A 25,814-nucleotide genomic window follows, 5' to 3' on the forward strand; every position below is an offset into this window, starting at 1 on the left:
CCTGTGATTTTGCTTGTAAAGAAATTATTCAGCTGATCCACTAGTTTTTGGCCTAGGCCTAACATTAGATTATGTAGCCTACATTAACTCCTGGATTAACCCCATATTTACTAAAAACTGTTAGAAATACACTGAATTATACCAAATTAAAACACTGACTCATCAAATTTTTGGAACGAGACCACGGGCCAAAACTGCTTAAGGGCCACATTTGGCCCTGGAGCCAGACGTTGGACATGTCTGGCCTGATTATTGAGGTAAGTCATGTCAAAATGACAGCAGGTTGAGTGGGACACTTAAAATGAACCTTTCCATTTTACTGAAGTGTCACCCTACATTTTGTTCATAACCCACTTGCATTAAACAGATAGGCCAACAATACATTCTAAGTTATTTAGGTTGTTTAAAAAGCTATTTACTTTAAAAGTATCCCACTCCCTCCTAATTCACTTATAATTCACTTCATCCTAGCTACAGTAAACAGGCTGACCATTCCCTGCCAAATTTAGACCAAATGCTCAGTTGGGTTAAAAATATGCAGCTGGCTCTATGAAAGACTGAATGTGATCTCTATTTTATGATAATAACGGAACTTTTGTAGTGAAGCCTTCTCAACAAACAGATTTTTAACAGATTAATGTTCAACTCTACAAAGAACCTGCAGAAAAGGCAGGCAAGTTAATTAAGGCAATAAAGTAAGATAGGTCATAAAGGGTTGCCCCTGTCTATCAGAATGACAATTTTTCATTATCAACAAAAGTGTATAGATAGAAAGATGGAGTCCTCATCCCAAAGGAAATTTTGGACAGTTATTATGAACTAGAAATTCAGTTCTATGGAATTACCAGTGCATGAAAATGTAAAATATATGAAGTAAAATATTATATCAAAATATCAACTGAGTAAAAACAGATAATGCAGAGATAGTTACAATGGTGTTGCTAGGGTGCATATGATGGTTACTATGCTAAATATAGTGGTTGCTATGCTAGTTGCTAGGGTAATCATGTTGGTTATGGTGGTTGCTAGGTTGTTTCTAGTGTAATGAAGATGGTTGCTAGGGTGTTGCTAGGATACATATGTTGGTTGCTATGGTGGTTGCCAGGTTGACATTATAATAGTGGGTGCTAGGTTGTTGCTAGTGTAATTAAGATGGTTGCTAGGGTGCATAGGTTGGTTGCTATGGTGGTTGCTAGGTTGTTGCAAGGGTAATTAAGATGGTTTCTATGGTGTTGCTAGGGTACATATGGTGGTTGCTATGCCAAAAAAAGCAGTTGCTAGGGTAATCATGTTGGTTGCTGACGGTATGGTAGTTGCTAGTTTGACATGGTTTAATGGATGTTGATAGACAAATAGTTTAATGAATGGTGATAGACAAATAGTTTAATGGATGTTGTTAGACAGATAGTTTAAAGGATGAATGAATGGTTTGAAGTGGCTGGATGACGAGAGGAGAGTTGGATGGAAGGTGCCTTGTATTCAGAGAGAGACAGAGAGAAATGGAGCCTAGTTGAACAGATGGCAGTTGTAACAGGTGCAAATCAGTACTTACTTTAATGTTACTGTTTCTGAACTACAATGGTACTGTTACCACACTGCACATACATACATATCTGTCTATACAGCTCATACTGAATATCCATATCCTGCTTTTCTTATAATATATTACTATTCTTATAATGTAACTGCTATACATTGCACATATCTGTACATGTTGTTCATATATTGCTCATACTACATAGCCATATTTATTCTGCTCTTATAAGGTACATGTTGTTCATTCATTGCTCGTACTATATAGCAAGTAAGTCTCAAGTCTAAGCAGTCAAGTCCAAGTCAAGTCCCAAGCAAATACAGAGAAGGGCAAGTCGAGGTCAAGTCCAAGTCACCTCAAAGCCAAGTCGAGTCTAAGTCCAAGTCCCAATCTTTTTCAAGTCCTGAACAAGTCATCAGGTGCTCTTCACTTAATAATGCCATTATTAGACTATCGATCATAATTTAACACATCAATCTAATCTACAGTAAAAATGTTTTATAAATACAGATTAAAATATGTTCAATGGTTTTGTCTTGAAATCTTTTACGATATATGCATGCGCATACCTGTGTAATATACGCATGAGCATACCTGAGTAATCTGTACGAAACGGATAGCTACAAGACACATAGCAGCAAATATATATTGTTTTTCCAAATTGCGGTGTCCACTGTAAGGATGAGTAATAATTTGACTGATTGCATTTCACTGTGCTAGGCCACAGATTTGCCTGCAATCAATTTAGTAGGCTGTCTGCCAGTGGCGACTCATAAGGGGAAGCAAGGTCATGGTTAATGATTACAATAAATGGTGACGAGAAGAATGCGCCACATAGGCTACATTAGTAAATTGCTGCGGTTAAATATTTTACGTTTTTATTAGGGCTGTCAAACGATTAAAAAAAGAACTAATTAATCTTATATTTTGAAATGAATTAATCTATATTAATTGCGATTAAAAAGTACATTTTCTCACTAAAGACTAAAGCTTCTTATATGGCATATTAAATAGAGCATAAATCACAATATTACTGAGTAACCACAAAGGTAAAAAGTAAAACACTTCTATTTATTTAAAGGATAATAATGACAAAGTAATTTTGTTTTAAAGTATTCATTTCTTACATACTACACATGTGATGCTGTTTAACTCATTTGTAAAAGGTGCACTGTCACTTTAAGCCCATTGTGTGCCACTGTCCACACGTTCTCCTAATGATGTTTTTTACCAGCTCCATTCAAATATAGCTATGGCTAGTCCACAAACTCAAACATTGTTTGTGCCATGTATAGCACAATATTAACAACGATACGCATGATATTAAGTTATAATAAACAGCTTTCATTCCTTTGGAAATAAAAGCATGTAATGACATGATGCTTGCTGGACATTTTCTGTTTGCAATTAAAAAGTGAATTATGAGCCTGGTATAGCCAGTAGCCACCTAGCTACGTGGAATGTGTTTAATCGGCATAATATCATGTGCTTCATGTAAACGAATTATTGAAGACTTCCCAAGACTCACCAGTTCCATTACACAAAAGCAAAGACAACTCTTCATATTCTTGTCCATTTGCAGCCTGTCAAAGTGCCCTGGCTCTCACAGTTTACAACAGTAGTGAGTACCAGATAAATCCGCAATTTCCTCTAATCTAGTCTTTGTTTCCTTCATGATTTCCCTTCATAGGCCCACGTTTCTATCCCTTTTTAGCGCTGAGACGCTTCTCAATTAAATGGAGTAGGCCGCTAGCATACGCCATATTTATTCTGCTCTGATAACTGCTAATACACTGCACATATTTAATTTATATTTCTCTAAACCACCTTCTGTAAACCAACTGCATACTACTGTCTACACTGCACTATATTTATTTTCCTGTCCTGTCTATACTTTGTCACATTGCACTTTTCTGCTTTTTTGCACTTCTGGTTAGACGCAAACTGCATTTCGTTGGCTTTGTACTTGTAATCTGCACAATGAAAATAAAATTTAATCTAATCTAATATACTTTCATGAAATTGACCCATGGAATTGGTTCCATCATGCTCTACCTAGTTAAACTACAGGAAGACTCAAACCAAGCATACAAAATGTAATTTAAACTCTTCTGTCTTGTGGTGAGCTGCCTTGATCCCTAAAAGGGCGTCACAAATGCAGCACCTAAATAGTTAAATTATAAGTAGCTGGTCGAGCCCATGTCACTCCCATGGTATTCGTCTTGATGGGAGTTGCTTGATGGCGCCTTAGGCCCCTCCTCCTTCTACACTTGCCAGAGAGAGCAGAGACACCAGTGCATGCTGATAGACAGGAGACAGATATACCATTTCCAGAAACTACCCCATCACAACAAAAGCGGTGCACTTTTTAAACATGGCGGCCCTCAAAGTGCTATCCCGAGCTGAGAGAATAGTCTTCAGAAATGTATCAGGTGCCTGTAGACTGAACGTTAATCTTGCAACCCATTCCAATCTGAAGGTCAGTATTGTGTCGCGAATTTTTCAAGCTATGATCTACGACAGACAGATGATTAGTGCTAGGTTATCCTCAATTTGAAGTGCACGAGGCGAGAGGTTCTTTAAAAGTCAACGCTCACATTTACGTTGGGCAAATAAAACCGATCACCTGCTATTAGAGATAACACTTGCACTGTAATTGTCACATTCGCATTGTAATTTGCAAGGTAAATTTGTTTAGGCAAAATTGTTCATTTGTAAATTAATTTAACCTCATGCTAGTTGTGCAGGAACGTCATCATCCAAGGGCAGACTCCTAAACTGAAAGAGACAATTCCCTAGAGACCAACCGTTTGAAAATGTGGACACTGTGTTATGTATCAAGTTGTTGCAGGTGCTTCATTGCAGTCTTTGCACGTTAACGTTGTATAATCACTCAAATTACATAACATACTCTATTGTTCCTAGATGATGTCATCCTAGATAACGGTCTTTCATTGTAGAAAGATAGAAAGAAATGATGGCTTTGTCTCTTATGACTGCTGAAAGACAAGCAGCAAATCCGTTTGTGTTATGTGGCTCATACAATGAATGGCAGCTTGTATTACTGATTACTGAGATACTCGCGTTAATTTACCTACTCGAGGTAACCTACTATCATAGTAGTAGTGGGTATAGGCCTACTGTGATCAACCCCCCAAATGAATACATATCCTTGCCTATTTTAAGTGGGTATACTGAGATGGTGATGCTTTTTAAGTGGGTATACTGCGTATCACGTAGACTACACCATTGGTAGGCCCCACTATGTGTGTGTTCAGTGATTAGGCAGAGTTGGAGCAGATTTCTCTGAACACTCTGTCAGTGTGCATTGATATCCTTGGTCAATGGCCTCCTCTCCTTGCTGGAGCTTTACACAGTTCAGTTAAATGCTAAGGTGAATTGCAGACACAGTTGCTTGGAGTAAACACTTACAGCTGATTTGTCCCACACAGGCCTGCTGCTGTTACTTTTCCACTTCTAACCACAGAGAATCCCAGTTCTACTCTAATGCCTTAGAAGCAGTGAAGGACATTCCGGATGGATCCACGCTCCTTGTTGGTGGTAAGCCAATTTGCCCACTTCTGTCTTTTCAAGTGTGTATGCAAAGTGTTTACAAAGAATGTAAAATATGATCTAAAACCACCACCACCACTAACTATTTCTCCTCAGGGTTCGGGCTGTGTGGAATCCCTGAGAATCTAATCAACAGTCTGCTGAAGACGGGCGTCAAAGGTCTCACGGCTGTGAGCAACAATGCCGGGTAGGTTTAGATCTGTGTCCCTGCAGGTTGCACTTGTACATGTGAACGTGAAAGGACTGAAACCTGATCTACTGTACTATGAATGACACCGTACATAACACAGCATGCATAACACCACCTCTCAGCTATAATGACACAGTAGTACACAGAGTTATTTTTATCTCTAAATGTAACTAATAAAGCATGTTTTATTTCAAGCATCCAGTAAGTTTAGCAATATAATTGCCAAGTCTTTCACCCCTTGATTATTTTCCTTAAACAAGGACAAAGCGGTGTTGTGAGTAGGTGGTTTCAGACTAACTTCTCATTTTTTCTGTTTGGTCACTTGCCCTTGATGTGCAGTATGCACTATTATTACTTCCCCTGTATCTTGTGCCTGCATGAGATTCTATGCCCAAACCACCCCTAGCTGTGTCTATTGGAAAGAATTTGTCATGTGAAGCTGGTCTATAAATAGGGCGAGCTGTGTTGGCGTCATGCCAGGTCTCGCCCCCTTCTCATCGCGTCAGAGGACACTTTCCCCCATGCGTCTTTTGTTGTCTGCCTGTATGTCATGTGTTTTGTTTTCAGTTTAGGTAGTGATCAGGGAGACAGGGTTGTTACTTTTGGATGTCTTATCAGTTTGTGTTTGATTGCAAGTGATATTTTTTTTACTGGGGTCACTGAACTCCTTCCTCTGTGTGGCAGACTTACAAGGTTTTGGGATAGTTATGTAACATTTAATTTTAGTGTGGAAAGAACTCAGTGACCCCCTCAACAGACCTGTATTATCTGTTTGATGAAATCTTCTGGAGTCATGTCTCAAGCGTAGATTTGGAGAATTGCTTCTGTCCCAAGGTTGACTAAATATGTATATCACTAGGTCAACTGCTGAAGCCAATCACAGCTGACAGAGGCATTAGTGGTTGTATTTATAGTTCTACTGTTTCCATACATTGCTTGTCTGACTGGCTCATAAGGTTATTTTCATCTTTATGTTAATTGGCAGCATACCAAGTTATTTCCTTTCATAATCATGCCAATATAGACAATCATGTCCTGATTTTACATTGACAAGTACTGTTGAAAATAGTCTGAAGACACTGCTAAACCATGTGTTTTTTTCCTTCTTCAATTTTGAGAGGCACACTAAAAGAGGGCAGTTAGTTCTTGCTTTCACTCGAACTCTTATAGCACCGTGCACTCGCATATGTTTGAAAAGGACCTTGTTCCCAGACTCCCAGAAGGAGTCTTTTTGTTGAAACTGTAATCTGAAACCAGCCCCTGAGCCACACTGCAGAATAATTCATAGCTAACTCAGTAGGGAATGACATCCACTGAGAGCTACAGCCAGCTGCTGAAACTGTTGAATTTATGTGTTGTACTGTACAATGAATATTTGTACTTACTAATATTATCCACATATTTTTTTTAGCAAATAGAAATGGAGGGCTTTCCTTTCAAATCATGCTTGTGCCCAATAAGTGTGTGAGGTTCAACTGTTTCTTAAGCATTTGAGTTTTCTTGGCCTCCTTCTTTTTCATTGAAGAAAGGCTACAATTAGGGATGCCAAATCAGATTAGTCTGATCAGAGGAGCAAACTAGACCGTAGCCTTTGAGAAATAAAAATGTTTCTATGCTTCTAATTAGGATAGAATGGGACCACACTAGGTGAATTGTGTGTCTGATATATAGATACAATTGAGTGGAAAGATTGACTTGCCACCCACTGCTACTGTATAGTTGATAAGTAACTCTATTTCGCTCAGATGGCTCCATTTGTTAATGACTTACTGCGTTAGTGCCGGTTGATTGCTTGCCTGTCATTCTCCTTGTGGGTTAAGTTTGTATAGGCTCTTCTGAAGACCCTAAAACCCTTGACCTCATAGAGGAAAGAGAGGGAAACAATAGGAGTTTGGCGTTTTGAATTTCAGTCTCGATTGTTTTGTTTTGGTTAGTTAAGTGCTGTTTTGTTTTGAGCAGCTGTGAGTGAGTTGAGGGAGTCCTTATGTGACCTTGGATTCCTCTGGAGCCTCTTGGCAGTCTGGCTGTGGTTGCTGAGATACTGGAAGAATGGAGAAAGGGGATGGGGGGGGGGTAGGTAGGAAGGGAGGGGGGTGGTGGTTGCATAAAATGTAAGACTGACCAACTCGTAACTCATCATGCTACTCATAAAGCAGTATAGAAATTGCAGACGACTCCTGTGTATACTGGTTTTGTACGCACTTCAGTCATAAGGTGTACAAATTATTGCCCAGTAAATTCTGTTATACAGTGTGGACTATTTTATGTAAGACTCCTGAGCTTTGAGATTGTATTTGAACCACTGCAAGTCTCTCCTCTCGCATCAGTAAGTGAAATCCAGGTGCCGTTATTTGCCAGAACCAATCCTTATGACGCTTATAACCCTTATATAATCCTCATGACCTCAGCTGTACACAAAAAAATTTATTATCTATGAGTTTTGTATGTTAAATGTATATTTGATGTATGTTTAATTCCTCACACAGGAAGGTATCTGTATGAAATTTGTAATGGTGAAACTACATGGAAAACCATGTGGTTGTGGCAGGAGAACTGAAGACTGCCAGTTGACTGACTGCCTGTGTGCTTGTGCATTTTCCATGCAGGGTGGATGATTTTGGCTTGGGGCTGCTATTGCAAACCAAGCAGATCAAACGTATGATCTCCTCCTATGTCGGAGAGAATGTTGAGTTCGAGAGGCAGTACCTGTCCGGGGAGCTGGAGGTGGAGCTAACGCCACAGGTGCAAATTCCTCTCGCCTCATAGGTTAAATTCCTCTCGCCTCATCTTCCACACAAACACCCTTTGCATGCACACCATAAACCCACCCTAACCATTCAGCTTTTCCCTAAGCAGTAAAATTATACAATTTGAACAACTAATATAGCAGTGCACCATTTCATCTTTATGCCATGTCCTTGTTTGGCATTATAAAAGTTGCTTTGTGCCAGTCCTGTGTGCCCAGATCCATCTCTGTGAATGCAGTTAATTTATCCTCTGCCTTCTCACCACTTTCATTTCCTCTGCAGGGCACCCTTGCCGAGAGGATCCGAGCAGGAGGTGCAGGCATCCCAGCATTCTTCACTGCGACGGGCTATGGCACGCTCATTCAGGAAGGTGGTTCCCCCATCAAGTACAGCAAAGACGGCTCCATCTCCATCGCCAGTGAGAAGCGAGAGGTAATCACTCGGCTCTTATCAAGTCACGCCACAACATTAACTGTCTCCAGTGGGCTTCATGGCCAGAGCCACGTCTGATGTTTTTCATGCCCAGTGAATACACAGAATAGAGTAACCATGAGACAGTGGCACATACCTTTGTACTTTCTTGTCTTGGACTTAACAGCACCAAACAAATCTAATTTAAAAGACACCTTTGATGAATTGTGATTATGCTATCTGTTTTTTTTATTGTTTTGCAGTTGTTCTACATGTGTCTCGCACATAAAGGAAACTGTAAAGTGCATGCTGGCTAGTGGATATCTTTCCATGATGCCGTGGAGGTTTAGAGTGTGTATCACACTAACAACATCATTGTGTTAATGATGTTGTTAGTGTGATATGTTAAGTATAAGTATATATACTTTTTTGATCCCGTGAGGGAAATTTGGTCTCTGCATTTAACCCAATCGGTGAATTAGTGAAACACAAACAGCACACAGTGAAGTGAAGCACACACTAATCCCGGCGCAGTGAGCTGCCTGCTTCAATGGCGGTGCTCGGGGAGCAGTGAGGGTTAGGTGCCTTGCTCAAGGGCACTCACAGCCGCGGCCCACTGGTCAGGGCTCGAACCGGCAACCCTCCGGTTACAAGTCCAGAGTGCTAACCAGTGGGCTACGGCTGCCCCGTATAACAGTTATATAACTGTTAACAGGCCGTCTGTTTTATCAACAGTGAATGATTTATTACATGTCCAAATAGAGTAATGCTGTCAATCTACACTGTTCACCCTTTAGGCTGTACAACTCCTGAAAAATAGTTACCCAAAAACTTGTTTCAGGAAATCTGCTGTAAATCACAGAATGCTTTAATGAGACTATCTTGTGAAGGACACTTAGATAGGCTGGAACATGGCCTTGAAAACCAAAATGGAGCTGTTGGAGCTGTCAAAGTATCTTGCCTGAATCTTGATTGAGCTTAGTTGATACTGACTTTGTACTCAAACTTGGCCTGAAAACAGTAGCCCACTAATACTGCAACAAACTCAAAAAACAAAATGGAGCATATCATGCCTGAATTTTGTTGGGCTTAGTTGATACTGACTTATATAGTATAGCATATAGTATAGAAGCTAGATGGAAATAGTAGCAAACTATTACTGTTTCAAATTCACCTCCCCGTTCTCTTTTCTCCTGTCTGTGTGACCCCAGGTCCGTGAATTCAATGGCAGACATTACATAATGGAGAAATCCATCACAGGGGACTACGCACTGGTTAAAGCTTGGAAAGCCGACCGCGCTGGCAACGTTATCTTCAGGTACTGCCCTATTTCTTTAGCTTTCCCTGTCAGATTACTGCGGACCAATTACAGACCATCGGTGAAGGCAGGTGTTTACATTACAACACTGCCAATATTTACATGCCAAGTCTGGGTCGTTTCACACCGTTCATGTTATCACCTCGTGATATTTCCATAATAGAAAGCATTTGAAAGGCAGTCTTTTTTGTCAACCAAGGTGACTGCAGAGAAACCTCATGCAGAGAAATGAGAAGCAGTCTAGCAGCTATTTCCTCTACTGAATGATGTATTACAAATCACTCCAGGTACCCTAATTTAAACGCCAGATAAAGTGCAAAGTCTATAACAACCTTAATTCATTTAATGTGAGACAGTGCCAGCTTTGCACATTGGTCTGAAGTGCTTTCCCCCCCCAATTCCTCTTCATAAAATGTATATGGAACATCTAGGTTGATTAATATTGGTCCTGCACTGTATTGCCATAGACCAGGGCTGAGCAAACTTTTTGGCTCAAGGGCCACGTTGGGCTTTGAAAATTGGCAGGCGGGCCTATCATCTCTATGTAACATGATGTTTTGACATTGACATTGTAATTGTTGTCTTAGGTTTGCAGTAAAGCTAACCAATGTCGTCTCTATCGCAGGAAAAAAATAGCGAGCAGCCTGATAACCAAATGAAATGCTCGGCGGGTCGGATTAAAGTGCTTGGCGGGCCGCAGTTTGTCCTAACCTGACTCTCGCCAGATGAATTTCGTTCCACCTAGCTCCACTCATCCATCTGGGATCGAACTGATCCCAGATGGATAAGCCACTTGTCAGTGGAGCTACTTCTACCACTCAAATCGGGCCAACCTGTGACGCTAATAACAGTCTCACAGTCGACATTCATTGGCTCTACCATACAATTCAGGCGAACCGATCCCAGATGGATGTGAGTGGAGCTAAGTTTGTCCACAGGTTAAGTTTGTCCACACCTGCCATAAACTCTTAGTTGGATTTTATTCTCCTCACTGTTTTTGAGGCATTCCAGTTTTGCTTTAGCCTTCTGCCTTGGGCAATTCCTCTACTGGTGGGCAGAACGTCCCCCAAGCCAAACTGAAAACAGGTTTTCTTTTTTGTCCCTTTTCATTGTCCCTTCAATTCTAGAAGGTTCCCAAGTTCCCACAGAAATATCCCCACACAATGATCTGACTTCTGGTATTGGTTTTATTGATGGTTTTCAACCTTCACAAGGTCAGCCGTCTGCTGCTGTTCCTTGCCACTCGAAACCTCTTCATGGGGATGGAGTCTTTGAGGTTCCCTCTGGCACCCCAGAAATGAGCTTCCAGCTCGGCCTTCTTTCCATCTCCAGCCTCTGGCCTCAACACGCTCACCTTTTCTCCTTCTTTCAATCCTTCTGAAGCTAAACATAATAGGGGGAACACTTCATTAAAATTCAATGCTAAACAATTTTGATGTTTTAAATGTGAGCTCACTTTTGACACAGCTTAGTTTTGACTTGACAACTACTACTTATAACCAATGTGAGCTGATGTCCTCTATTCACCCAGAATGCCAAGCTCAACTTTTACACCTTCTTCCCTCAACCGTTCAGTGATCACAAGCTCTTTTCTGTCGGAGCTGTTCATTTCAACTTGATCCAAAAGGTTTTTCATCACAAGCTGTATATCAGCTTCTCTCTGTTCATTTATCTCTGATTCTTCTAATTGTTTGTCCAAGTATGTGTCTAGGTCATTAAGAACAATTACAACGTCTTCTGGGATCTCCATGGGCAGAGTTAATCCCTCTGCTCTCTCCCTTGGCCTCTTGTCCAGTCTGATTCTGCCATGTTCAACCAGCTTCAGTTCCCTTATCAGGAGCTTTTGAAGTTCCTTTTTGGTCTTCTTTTTGGGATTCTTTTTATTTTCATCCATGTCCATGTCAACATTAACCCCCAAAGCTTCCAGTTCTCTCTTTAGTTCCTCCAGTTTGTATTTTTTGACACGTTTCTTAATTGTATCCGAACCGTGCTCATCCTGCCGTGCTGCCAGGCAGCAGGCCAAAAACCAACAGAACCACATTAAAATCAGACTGCCAGAAATTAAAATCCAAACATCAAATTACCACAATATCTGAAACCAGCCAACTTCTACACCAACTCAAGAAATAGTGAACAAGAAATCCAGTTTACCCTGCACTATGTTCTATGACATCATGATGTTGCCTAGCCACCTTTATGACCCTAAACGGAATGGTTTGATACATGACTATTGTTACCAGTTAAATGCATCATTCAATGGAATCTTTGGAATCTATTGTCTCTTTGACTCTTTTGATAATGTATCCTCATGTCATATCCCTAGGCAAGGGAAGACCGGTTTATGTCACCTTTCTTACTGATTGCATTCATACATATAAATAAATTAAATGAATAATTCAAATTTAAATAAAAAATGTGGGAGGATGATACATTGCCATCTGAACCTTACTGGAACGACTAGTTAAAAGTCATTATGTTTGTGTTATGTTTGTTTTGGTAGATATTAATCAACCCCTATAACACCCACATGCAAACTTTTCAGTCTGCAGAAACCATTACATGTTAAGTGGACCTAACACAAGAAAATGGAAAACCAACAACTAATAGCCAACAACTTTATTTATTATTTAAAGTATCTTTTTTAAATGTGAAAATGGTCTAGTCAAGTCAAGTCACTTTTATTTATATAGCGTTTTTATATGCACAGAGTGCAACCCAAAGTGCTCCACACATAAGGCATTGACACACAAGACAAAAGATGCCGGAGCGGCGTAGTTGCCAGCGTACCTGTGACACCAAGACAATTTCAACAATAAGCTCAAATAAACAACAACAAAAATAAATAAATAAACAAAAAATAATAAATCATTGGCATTGCGCATTGGTGACTCTCCTGGTATTGTGATGAATTTCAAGGGAGTTGAATACTTTTGCAACCCACTGCATCGTGTGGCATGCAGGAACATTGGGCTGACTCATCAGGGTTTGTGATTAAGGTCTTGCCCATGGTGTTAAATTAACAAATTGATTTTGCCTAGTTATAAATGCAATAGATTTTGCACTTTGTCGTCCATAATTCACATTAGGGTCCCAGTTGTTAATCGGTGATTTAGAAAGATATTTAGTGAAAGAGATTTAGTAAGGAGTTTCAGTTGAGCGAGACTGTATACAACAGTTTCACACATTTTGATGCATGTTTCTTATAGGCAACCAATGCTGTACATCTTCAAATTAGGGTTGTGAGAAAATGTTGATATACTGTAGTCTAGCGATAACCGTGTCAGGTGTGCTGTTATTGCTGATTGTAAGAGTTGGCATGCCTTTTACACTGTTGGATTGCTATTTTCTGCCAAAACTTGCTGCTTTAAGTGGTGTTGGTGAAATTCATTTTGAAGAAATGTTATGGTCAGCATTGCATAAAACAGGAAGGAATTACTGTATATAGAACAATTTATCATCATTCGCCACATAATTGAAGTCTGTCTCAGTTTGACATTTCTCACATGTTCTGACTGATTAATCATCTTTCTGGCAATGACGAGGTTGACTTAAGTACACTGCAGAGCCTACAGGAGCTGTATCATTTCTTACCACAAGGGTGCAACAGTTGCTCTTCAGTAAATATTATGATACAGAGCAGCCCAGCAGCAGAGTAGCAAAATATGTCTTGAGATTTATGCAGTATGGAAAATGCCTGTGATGTCTTTCTTGTGTTGTGATGTCAATATCTTTGTTTTATCTCCTCCTTTTTTCAGAAAAACGGCAAGAAATTTCAATCAGCCCATGTGCAAGGCAGCCAAAACCACAATCGTAGAGGTAGGAGAGATCTGTTGATGTCCAACTCTACCTATGCACAGTTGCACAGTACATAAGTTGTTGCATGAGGGAAAACCAGGGTTTAGGTGAATTTATCATCAGTCTCATTCTCGTCATTCCACATGGGGAAAGCGGCACCAGGAAACAGATTGATGACCCTTCCCTTTAGTGTTTCATCAGGTCCTTCCTCTGATCCTAATGCGTTTTTCCCCCAGTAGCTTTTTAGACTACATTTGTAACGTTACTTTCCTGGAAGAGTGCAGATCTTATATGTGACCATAAAACCAAGCTATGAGCAATGTAGTCACATCAAGACCCAAAGACTGAGAAAGTGCATCACGTTACTTTCCTGGAAGAGTGCAGATCTTATATGTGACCATAAAACCAAGCTATGAGTAATGTAGTCACATCAAGACCCAAAGACTGAGAAAGTGCATCTGTAGTAGAACATGAGTCTTTATTCGTACATGTTGCTTCATGTTTTATTTTTCTTCATTCTAGGTCTATTTTAGAAGACTGTTGGCAAATGTAATTATTTGTTATAATTAGCATAAACTCTATTAAAACTAGACCCCTGAGCTGAATTCCCTGGTTTTAAGGTAATTACAGGTAATTTAAGCTGAAAATGTGCAATAGAGAGGTCAGACTTTGAATAATTTATAGGCTCTAATTTTTGCCTAAAGCATCCCAAGACTTCAAATTTTAGGTTGTGCGAACGAGTCAGTCTTCCTATCGTTCGCCACAAATTAATTCTGTGAAGTGTTATGGGGCTCTTTTCATTCCTGCCCAACGCTCCTTTGAAACATTTGTCTGCGTATCAAAAGTTCTTTCATCCCAGCTTGTATTTAAACGCTGTGAGAGCATACAAAAGACCCATCAAAAGAGATTTTCAGCGTAGCCGAATAAGCTCAATTTAAGAGCAAGCCTGCCCCATGCTAGTCTCTCTTTCACTGTGGCCAGGTTTATTTAGGTAATTTGGTTGACCGGTGACTGAAAGTTCCATGCCACATCTTCTTGTAGGGTCAGTCATAAAGTAATCAGTTTGTACCCACAGAAGTCATACCCAGAAGCTTCCCTGTCTAGTGAACGTGCCCATTATCTGTTACACTCTATCTATATTGGGGGCTGTATAACCATTTGTTGCTCTTAAGGCCCATTTGGTGCTTCATTGTGTCCATTAAAGTAGCTGAAGATAACTTTATCTCGATGGCCATCTGTTTCAGTGTGTTCATATGTGGAATGGTTTCATAACCCGAAGCCAGTGTATGTTTTCCAGTTCTTCTTGTATTCACGTAACAAGCTGTCTGAACCATGACCCATGACATCTTTACTGTACTGAATGTGACTAATCAGTTGTGAAGGGTTTAAACCATATAGGGGGATACACACACACACACACACACACACACACACACACACACACACACACACACACACACACACACACACACGCAAACTCGTCTCAATTAAGTTTGTCCCCTTAAGCATTTGGGGTGCTATCTTAGAGGAACACGTTGTTTCTCAGCGCATGTTAATTATGTCAGCTTTGATTTCCATGGTTCATGCCTACATTCATGCACTTTAGTTAATCAGACTAAAGTAATATGTCATAGGTATCATAATCCAACCCTCTGATCTGGGGCAGACTGTTTAGCAGTGTTTGACTGCAGGCCCCCAGTCAGACAGACCATCTGTAATAGCTTCCTTAATAGCTTCTTCTGAAGTGTTTTACTAATACATGGTCACCCCTGCTTGTTCTTCCTGCTTTCAATCATTTAGCAAAATGCTTTTTACTTTTGTTGTGCACTTAAGGCTTTGTTGCGCAACTCAAGGCAGTTTTATGGTTTGGGCCTACTACAGTCACAGTGCATCAACAGATAGAGTTAGATGTAATTCAAGAGTCCTTGTGCTGGATTATCTTTATCCTTGTCTTTGATATGAAGAAGCCATCCCTAACAAGCGCAGTGACAGTCCCATAGGCCATGATGTTTGATCTAGAGGTTATTGCCTTTGCGAACAGAAGTGATTCGGTATGCTTTTAAGAATACGCTGAAAAGAATAGTGTGAGGACTCCTGCCGAGTTGCCAGGCAACGTTAAAATCCACACTACAGCCCTGTTAGCAGTTAGCTATTATCCTGTTATCTTCAGGTAACGATGAAAGGCTCTGAGCATCATAGCAGAGATTTATTCAAAGGCTCTGAGCATCATAGCAGAGATTTATTCAAAGTGTGTGTGTGTGTGTGTGTGTGTGTGTGTGTGTGGGTGGTTGTGATAATCAAGGTGCAATAGATCACCTCATCTTTCTGTGATTGTGGAGATGGCAGGTAACTTAAATGAAATAGGTTTGTCAGGCCACAGACTAATCACAGACTAATTGGATCATGCTGAATCTGTCCTCAGAGATGTCACCCAACACCTGCTCTGGATTCACAGCTGACTTCTGACTGTCACAGATTATTTGCCCCTAACGTACAGTGCTGATGTTATGCTTATACACTAGCTTGGCTTCACATCTCTAACTAACTTCCATTCTCAAACAGATTTATCAATGCTAGCTCTGCAATCAAAGGCCATGATTCACCATTACTGTGCACAGGCAATAGTGACCATGAACTGAGATGATTTGAGTAGAGAGACTGAGAAAGCAGATAGTTTAGGGTCACACACACACACACACACACACACACACACACACACACACACACACACACACACACACACACACACACTCGTACTCTGCATATACACACAGACACAGACAAAAGTGTCCTACATAATTCAATGTGCCCATCACATCCTGAAGGTTAATACGTTTTGACGAGAACCCCAGAACTCCCGTCAAAAAAGCACATAGACCAAAAAAATGCATCTTTGAAATTCCTCTAGGCATTTTGCCTTCCTATTCCTTGTGTCCTTTCATCAACTGGACTGACTTCAAGTGGTTTTTGTTTTTTATGACTGAAATAATTGTAGAAAGGAAACCACATTATGGACAGCTTGGCAGCAGAAGGCTACTCTGAAGCTGAAAGCACTCTCACATCCACTCTATACCACAGTGGAAACGTAATGTCCATAACTGCTCAATTCTGTTAAAATATGTAATGCAAAGATAATAAATAAGGCATGGCATACAACTAAGGCATATTTTATTACACTGTTGAATTGCTTTCTGCAGTCAGAATTGCCTATGTTCATTCTTCACTGCAGTACTTGACTATACTGTAAACTGCATCTTGGCAGTTTTTGACCTGCATGAAATTGGATAGGCTACTGACGGGGAATGGGATTGGATGGATCTCAATGTTTTAAAGATGTGCCCCTGTTTGTTGTAGTTAGTAGGTTGGGCTTCACTCCCATCAAACCACCAATCAAACCCTGCAGTGCCCAGCTAATCACCTGTAGCAAATGCTGGTAACCATGGAAATGCAGACTGAAAGATAAGGGATGATTTCCTCCCTTCTCTCCCCCCTCTCTCTCTCTCTCTCTCTCTCTCTCTCTCTCTCTCTCTCTCTCTCTCTCTCTGGAGAATATTGAAATATGTGGAGCAGACACCTGCTGAGAGAATCATGCTGCCTCGTAGTGTTGGTGCTGTGCGATGGCGGGAGCCACGAAAATTGGACAGCAAATTGTAGGGTGAATAGTGTTATTCCTTCAGCACTGGTAATTTTATTCCCTTTCTTTTTTGTCATCGTCCCGATAACTTGGACAGCCGCGGCGAGTGCTGGCTTGGCAGGGTGGTGATTTTCTGCACTGGGTTGTTTACAGATGAAGAAGCATTTGGTGCTGTTAATGCCGGGGAGGATTAGGCAAATTACCCTCAACTGGATGAGACAGTTTGGTCACCACAGCACAGCATGGTACTCTTCATAGACCCTTTCAAGAGAGTTCCATTATCAGCATCATAGTTGACCCCACAAGGCTTCCGTTTTAACATTCCATATGTTATCTTAATGCAGAGGAAATAGATTGGGAACCAAATAGAACATTCAAGCATTGTTTTTGTTTTTATTGTTGAAAGGGTCTATATGACCATCCGAATATACACAGTAAGGCCCTGGATGTCTGATTCTTTTGACAGAGAGGATAGCAGTCATCACCATATCCTGCTGTTCCCCATTGGATTGATTAACGTTGTTGCGTATAGCTCTAGTTATACTGTACACCATAATTTTGTATGAATCAGGTATGGCAGAGCAGCACTAGATCACATGTGGAATAAGCAACTTTATCTTTATGCCAGACTTGGAAGAAGTAATAACATACAGCACCACTATCATTTGCGCCCATCTCCTGAGAGGCAAACCGACAGCCCAAACGTCACTGAAAATGACATGGAGTCAGTGTAAGGACTGGTGAGGGGGGGTGGGTAAATCCCCTGAGTTAGCAGACCCTGCCACACAGTAGAGGTAATGGGGGAGCTGGCATGCCGAAATGCACCACTGACGGTGTCAGATTTAGTTGGCGTGGCTCCAGAACTCTCAACGAAACCACAAAGCCCACTAACTCTGTTTGCAGAGTGGAGCTCAGGCAGGATGCTCCTGAAATAGATTGCAATTAGGCTTGGCTTTTTTATATTGAGTGAGTGAGACATAATGTTGGTTTAAAACGTTGTGGGGGCGAAATGTCATCGGGAAAACGGTGCCCATTTCTTTTACTTGTCTAAGATAAATTGGTGGTAGTTGTCTCATTCTGTTTGCAGCATTTTATTTTCCTGAAAGGGATGTTTTCTTTTCATGACAGTCAATGAGCGCCGATTGCAGTCTCCAAGTGGGTGTGGTGATTCATGACTGAAGTGCTATGTCAAATCTATTAAAACGATAAAGCATTAAGTGGAAGCCCCCTCATTTATGCAGGCCACCAGCTCAATTGCCATGCCTGTGTTTTCATTGCCAATTGCCATTTGCTTAGTCACAGGAGTAGGCTGTTTTTTTTGTTGTTTTTTTTTTTTTGTAACAAAATATTCAAAAGTAAAAAACAATGTTTTCAAATAGTGACACTTGAAATCTCAAAAAAGAAGATATTGTGATGCATATTGTATGTTCACAAAACAATTGAAGGTAAAACCTTTTCTTTCACAGTGGTCAGTGATTAACTCCACAGTCTCCACATACCATTTATGTCCAATCATGCATTTGTTTAATTAATATCTAGACAAATTATATACTATAATACTACATAACTAGAGAGAGAGAGAGAGAAAGATATTTATATATATAAAAAAATAATACTACATATCTAACTATGTAGTATTAAACATCACCAGTGCAGTGAATGCCATCGGTTAATATCTTAAACATCTGTAGTGCACCTCTACTTAACATCTACTATACTGATTTGTTCTCACATAAGCTCAGCACATTTAACAGAGGACAGATGTTTGGCAGTTACGCTGCTCAGATGGAACAGCTTTCACGTAATTGTCACCTGGTTGCACCACTGAGATTATTTGATCTGGAGATTTGCAGATTGTGGATTAGCTAAAAAAAAAATAATAGAAATAAAGCTTTAATGTGGCTAGTCTCTGTTTCCTTTTACTTTTCTCTTCTGCAGGATGTACACCCCCCCCCCAAAAGTAGATGTTGGAGCCATCCAAAACTATTGCTGAGAAAATACCCTGTTAGGCTTTTCTGGCATTTGTCTGTACAACCACTCTGTAATAGCCCAGGCTACTGTCCCATGCCGCTTCCAGGCTCCTGCTGGAAATCACCAGGGTTTAGGGCCTGCCTGTCTGGGCGTGCTTCTAAGCCTCCTTAATGGCTGCTTTTTGGCCTCTGTGGCTCAGTGCGATAGCCAGGCTCTATGAATCACACTGACACCAGAAGCCTTGGAAATGAATGCTTTGTCATCACTAATGCCCAGCAGTGTGTCGTCTCCCTCTGCTGAAGTAACCCTATGACATATTTGTGTCCAAGCCAAGGACTCGTCCCCATCTGGGATGGAAATGTAAAACTGTGGTGGATGGTGCTGTAAGCTTATCTGTTGGGTGTGAGTAAACGATACATGTTTTTGAAAAGGAGATATGGAAGGGTTTTTTTTTTTTTGGGAAATTTGGCTTGAGTTTGGCTCTCTGGTTTCATTTGTGAATTAATGAACTATGAACTAGTGAAAACATGTCCATTAGTCATTTCATTTGAGATGATCAGGAGCAGCGTGATCATGACAGGCTTGATGGCTCTGAGCTTCATCAGATCTCTTGTAACACCAGAGGGCCGTGTTGTGTGTCCACAGGTGGAGGAGGTGGTGGATGTGGGGACGTTTGCCGAGGAGGACATTCACATTCCCAGCATCTACGTCAACAGGATCGTGCAGGGGGGCAGCTACGAGAAGAGGATAGAGGTGAGGACCATCAGACGGCCACCACTCCCCGACTAACCCATCTGTTTCTTTCATCCTTCTGAAAGGACCTTATCCACTCTTCTTCCCTTCTCTCTCCCTCTCTTTTTCTTCTGTTTTCTCTCTGTTATTCATTCTCACATGTCTCCTGAAGAGGAGAACGGTAAAGAAAGGTCAAGATCAAAAGCCCAAGCCCAAAAAGGACTCTGACATTGTGAGGGAGAGGATCATCCGTCGTGCTGCCCTTGAGTTTCAAGATGGAATGTATGGTAAGCAAGAATAAAGCAGACACTTTTCACTCCCAAGGAAGTCTGGAGCACTGTAACATGGTCTCCATAATGCCTTCATAAAAGATATTTATTTTGTGGCTGTCTTCAAGATATTTTATGCAGTGAGTCTGTGTGCACTAGTTCTAAAGGGCCGTTCACACCAGGAATGATGACTAGAACGGCCAGCTAATATGAATGACAGGACGTCCACGCACAACCTATAACCATAACAACATGAAGAATTATATAGTTTGAAATCACTTTCAGAGCGATGTTGAGAATGATAAAAAGCTGACTGCCAATCAGAAACCATAAAATTTTAAAACATCACATTCATCAACTCGAGGAGAGTCGTTTATCGTATCGTTTATCGTTTTTGTTAGAGTTACGGTTCTTAATAGTTATGGCTCTTGGTGTGAACAGCCCTTAACGTAGGTGTACATTATGAACAGTGTACAGCACAAGACACTTCTTCGGGTCACGGGTCATGGTAGGGATTGTGGAGTTATTATAATACTACAGACGCTTTCATGGTCAAATCCATTGGGAAGTAACGCTAAAGTAGAAGTTCCCTGACTGCAGGTGTCTACCAGTGTCTAAAGACAATGAGGGTGCCCACTGAATGGCCATCCACTAGTAAACACAGGTTGTTTGGTCTACTGTGTTCTTGTGATGTGTCACTGGTTTGGCCGTAATGCATTTGTTTGATTAGCAAACCTGGGCATCGGGATCCCCATGCTGGCCAGTAACTTCATCAAGCCGGACATCACAGTCCACTTGCAGAGCGAGAACGGCATCCTTGGCCTGGTAAGAGTTAATGTTCCATTCGCCTCATAAAGTAACACAATTCCTACACACAAGTCTCTGTGTTTTGTGTAATGCCCTGAACACTACCTACTGTCTCAATGGCACTTAACAGAAGGCTGTGTGTGAATTCAGCGCAGGTGTAGTATATAGCAGTGGGAATCAGCAAAGCTGAAGACCTTGAGCAGAACTTCAAGTCATATTCAGTCTCTATAGTGTGTCTGTGTCCACACCAGCAGCAGAAATTAGACCAAAGTAACTGCACCAAGTTAATGTTATTTGACAGTCAACTGTTAATGCACCTGTGGATTGCAAATGTATTTAGTAATATTCTTCTGGATCCAGTTATTTTATGTTTTTCTCTCCAACATGTCCAATTATAACTCCTGTCTATTTTACACTTAACTTTTACACTCAATAATCTTTTTTTTTTTTTTTTTTTTTTTTGTTTGCAGTGTTTATACTCCTATATAGAATTTCTGTGTGAGTCCATAGATAGGTTGCTATCTGCTATAGGTTGCCATCTTTGCTCATTTTGTCCAATTACAATTCCCCTGTCTGCTAATAGCTGGGTAGGCCTGGAGCCCTCAGCTCTCTAATTCTCCTCCTGAGGAGAGAGGGTGGAGGTGGGGGTGGGGGTGCTGGAGGCTGGGAGATGCAGCAGGCTGCTGCGCCTCGTATCGGATGAAGTTAAATGAGCGGCACCGAGATGTAATGAGATTTTGTGTGATCTGAATCCTGATGCTTGCCCTCCTCCCCATGTATAAATAGTAACCTCCTGACATACACCTCCCACCTGCCTCACAGCATTGCAGCCTCATCCACTTAAAAGAGGGAAATCATTGGCTGATTAACGGAATGGAGACTCTTAAAAACAGACTCTCTAAAGACACAGACTCTCTACTGTAAGAGTGAACGGACTAACATGTTATTTCCCGTAAATGCAAAACTGCTGGGAATCTAATATTGCTTATCTGACTTTGTTTCTTTTGACGAATGTTTGTTTTTATCTAGTGAGTATACGTGTGAGGTTATTCTGGTTGGCTGTGTACACACACGTGTGCTGGTAGTAACTGCCCTTGGCTTTTGTGCTTAGGGCCCATATCCCACAGAGGAGGAGGTGGACGCTGACCTCATCAATGCCGGTAATTTTTTTTCCTTCCTACTTGTATTCTCACCCTCAAGCTGGTGGCTGAAAAGGTCACTATGGAAAAGGTTGCTCTACTTTAACAGAATATCAACATGTCTACCCCCCCCACACACACAGGTTAAAGTGTTTCTCATGTTTCTCTCCTTCTCTGTAGGTAAAGAAACTGTCACTGTTCTACCTGGGGCCTCCTACTTCTCAAGCGATGAGTCCTTTGCCATGATCAGGGGGTAAGCACATGGTGATCTCTGGAGTTTTGTTTTTGTTTTTTATCTGGAAAACCAGACAAGCGCTGTGAAAACCACTGCATCAGTGTCTGTCCAAAACACCTGCCATACCAACAGATGCCTGCGTGTACCCATCAAAGTAAACTCATCATAAAGACAGTTTGTAGCCACCACCACGACACCACATCTTTCCTGTCTATTAAAGTGTAATTCCAGCGGAAATTGACCCAAGGGTGTTTTTCTGCATTAAAACACTTCAAATAGGCCGTGGAGATGTACGCTCATGGCCCTTAGCTAATCCACTATTTGCGATTTGGGGCTATAGTGTATACCAGTGAAAGCTCTGTAGTGGTTAATCAACGAAAAAAATACTGTCTCCACGGCTTATTTGATGTGTTTTAATGCAGAAAAACTCCCTTGGGTCAATTTCTGCTGGAATTACACTTTAAGTGTCTGTCAAGATCAAAGGAACAATTTGACAAAGAGCTACCACACATAAGGGTGGTGCCGATATCTGAGAGTTGTGTGTGTTTGTCTGATAGCAGGAAAAAAAGACATTGCAATAGATTCAGAATATCAAGTATTAGTGTAATCAAAGGCGTGACCTTTTGGGGCCTGATAAAGCATCTTTGTGACAATGCCTTACTGTGGAGAAGGCCACACAATAGAGACACATTTGATTTGGCCTGTGGCGACTGTATCGGCCGCCCATGCCCTTGCCACTTCCTGACATTTCCACACGGTCAGAGCTGGTGTTCTCTTTAATTGAATGTCCAGCCGGCCGATCGGCCAGTCACATGAAGCGAGCGATTGTCCAAGCCTGAATGTTTTTCCTGCCCGGGCGGTATTGAAAGTGGGTAAGGGCGGTGGTGGTGGTTGTGGTCAGCTGTTCGGGGCAGGCAGTCGATGAAGCAATTAGATCAGGCCAAGCTAGTGGGCGCGCAGGGGGCAGAGGACAGGATCAAGCAGCCCGGAGGTAAGGATTGATGGCTCTCCTCGCCGCGCTTACATTAGCACTGCTAATCACAGCGCTAATCACTGGCAGCCCTCTCCGTGCAGGGAGCAGCTTCAGAAGGTTTTATTTTGTTGTGGCACTGGGGGAGGTGGGGTGTGTTTGTGGAGGAGATGTCTCTGGCCTTTCTCACGCGCCACTCTAGTCTTTCCACACTCAGCATCACGGCCATTTCTTGTCGTCTTGTGCTCGACAACACTATCAGCGTCAATCCATGGCTGCTCCACACAGCCAGGGACGCATGATTTCTCTCTGGCACGCCTCTCTCTCTCTTTGTCTCTCTGTCTCCCTCTGTCCCTCCCTCTCCCCATGTCGCCTGAAGACTGAATTGTCGATACACATATACATTAACCCCCCATTCTTCCTCCTGCTGGTCCCTCTCTCTCTGCATTTGGCCTGGGCGGCTGACTCATTTCACCACCCACCTTCTCAGCGCCGCGTCCCCCGGGAAATCCAATAACTGCCATAAATCTGCCAGCTAATAGCGCGGTGGCAGAGACGGAGCCGAGAGCCTTGGAGAATGGCTCCGGGGGCTGAAGGCAGCCATGTCTTCGACAAGTGCACCCCGCAACCACCACCGATGCCGCCACTATCCCCCTCCAAATCTTCCACGACATTAATGCACATAGAGGAGAAATGTGATCCAGACCGAGAAGCGAAAGACATCTTTACAGCTTCCTTGACCCATAAATACAGAGTACTGCATGGCTCGGGACCAAGCAAGTTAGCTCTGTGGCCGCAGTATAAATGGAGTAGATATAGTCACTGTGTGGTACATACGTCTATTACATTGTGAATACTCTTTGCACAGTAGCACATTGACGTAAACGCTAGACAGATAGTTATAGAATGCTGTTTTTGTCACAGCAGCCACTAACGACTGATCTTCTACTGGGAAATAGCCAGCTGCTTTCAAGCCGTCTGACACAGATGGCACATTTTTTGGTTCATTTACTCTTGAAGGGCAGCCGTTATAATTCACTTGCCTTCATTACACAAAGTCGGTGACAGACAGGGCTCCAAACATTATGGTTGCAGTTTCTGAAGTAATTTAATGTTCGAAAATGCTGCTATCTGATTCACTCCAAATTAGAGGCAAGAAGAGCAAGAGCATTTCTATGTAACACACACACACACACACACACACACACACACACACACACACACACACACACACACACACACACACACACACACACACACACACACACACACACTTTTGACACTATTGCTGATCAAGGATACAGTACATGCATTTGAGTGTTCCTAAGTTGTTTGGGCAAACAAAGATTAATTTCATTTATTTCATTTCTGAGATATGCCACTCAAAGAGACCTCTGTTGTATTTAGTAAATGTGTATTATCTCTACAAATATGAATTATGTGTCATGCCGGGCTAATCATCAATGTCGCTCTACCCTTTCTAGCGGCCATGTTAACTTGACCATGCTGGGAGCGATGCAGGTGTCAAAGCACGGGGACCTCGCCAACTGGATGATCCCGGTAAGTTTTTGACACTGCTTAGCACATACCCATTTTCACTCACTCTCTGCAGTCAGTTTCATCACCTTATATGAAATATACCCACTGTCAACCTGTGTCTAACCTGTTGGACATCACTCCTGAGGCCGTCCCAACTTAATGAATTTGTAAAGCTGTGTTATTATCTTGTCAATATTAATGTGGAGTGATAAATCATTGGATGATCATTATGCCTTGTGAGGGACAAACACTATGTCCTCATTAACTCCCAGGTTTTGCTCACTCTGACATTTTCCACATGGTCAGAACAGAGTTATTGAGCAGAGCCAGTGTGGAAAGTCTGGCCTGAGTAGAACAGAATGTTGTGGGCTACTTGGCACTGATTCAAAACAGTGCTTTGGGAAAGGTTGGATTAGATTCATATTGAATCTTGTTTGGCAATAGCTGTGGAAATATAATGTGTGTGTGTGTGTGTGTGTGTGTGTGTGTGTGTGTGTGTGTGTTGCTGTGCACTCACTTAAATGCAAGCACACCACATTTCCCACAACATTTCAGAATTAAATTCCAAGGCCTCTTATTTATATTAACTTATTTTCTCGATTATAGCGTGATTCAACCTCTCGGGGAGCGAAATGTGTGAAATTGGAAATAATTAGAGGTGTCCTCATTTATATCAGCTTCACAGTATGATATCTCTATCTGTTTTGAATTATTTCATGGCTTCAAAGGTACATGCCAACCAAGTACTGATGCTCAAATTAAACATAGTGTTTGGAGCGCATTGAAGTTTATTGAGGTTCATTGCATTTATAAGAAGGTGAGTATGGAGAATTGTAAATACAATAAATGAAATCAGTAGCTACGGCTTAGCGTTGGTTTAATGTAGTCATATTTGCATTATGGATGGAATGGGATAGAAGGTTTGTTATCACTAAAATCTCTGTTTGTAA

At 41.4% G+C, this 25,814-nt stretch overlaps 2 protein-coding genes across 2 annotated transcripts in view; one reads left to right on the plus strand and one right to left on the minus strand.

The window, feature by feature from the left end:
* The first annotated feature begins 3,796 nt into the window (after positions 1–3,796).
* The window catches only part of oxct1a (3-oxoacid CoA transferase 1a), a 42,999-nt gene continuing 20,981 nt past the window's right edge, over positions 3,797–25,814 (plus strand). Inside the window, exons 1-13 of the mRNA XM_048236374.1 lie at positions 3,797–4,013; positions 4,987–5,095; positions 5,204–5,294; positions 7,904–8,039; positions 8,327–8,476; positions 9,667–9,773; positions 13,529–13,589; positions 19,819–19,926; positions 20,078–20,192; positions 20,905–20,999; positions 22,093–22,141; positions 22,301–22,373; positions 24,810–24,885. Coding sequence (XP_048092331.1) covers positions 3,909–4,013; positions 4,987–5,095; positions 5,204–5,294; positions 7,904–8,039; positions 8,327–8,476; positions 9,667–9,773; positions 13,529–13,589; positions 19,819–19,926; positions 20,078–20,192; positions 20,905–20,999; positions 22,093–22,141; positions 22,301–22,373; positions 24,810–24,885 — 1,275 coding nt within the window. The 5' untranslated portion in view covers positions 3,797–3,908. The remainder of the gene's footprint in view (positions 4,014–4,986; positions 5,096–5,203; positions 5,295–7,903; positions 8,040–8,326; positions 8,477–9,666; positions 9,774–13,528; positions 13,590–19,818; positions 19,927–20,077; positions 20,193–20,904; positions 21,000–22,092; positions 22,142–22,300; positions 22,374–24,809; positions 24,886–25,814) is intronic.
* On the minus strand, positions 10,943–11,881 carry LOC125289492. The gene is made up of 2 exons (XM_048236376.1): positions 11,301–11,881; positions 10,943–11,156 (listed from the first exon to the last, which is right to left on the minus strand). Exons 1-2 carry the CDS (start codon positions 11,812–11,814, stop codon positions 10,981–10,983), a joined length of 690 nt encoding a protein of 229 aa, XP_048092333.1. The 5' UTR covers positions 11,815–11,881; the 3' UTR covers positions 10,943–10,980.

Source organism: Alosa alosa, chromosome 24, assembly GCF_017589495.1.
Source record: "Alosa alosa isolate M-15738 ecotype Scorff River chromosome 24, AALO_Geno_1.1, whole genome shotgun sequence".
In the NCBI taxonomy this organism is placed as follows: Eukaryota; Metazoa; Chordata; class Actinopteri; order Clupeiformes; family Clupeidae; genus Alosa; species Alosa alosa.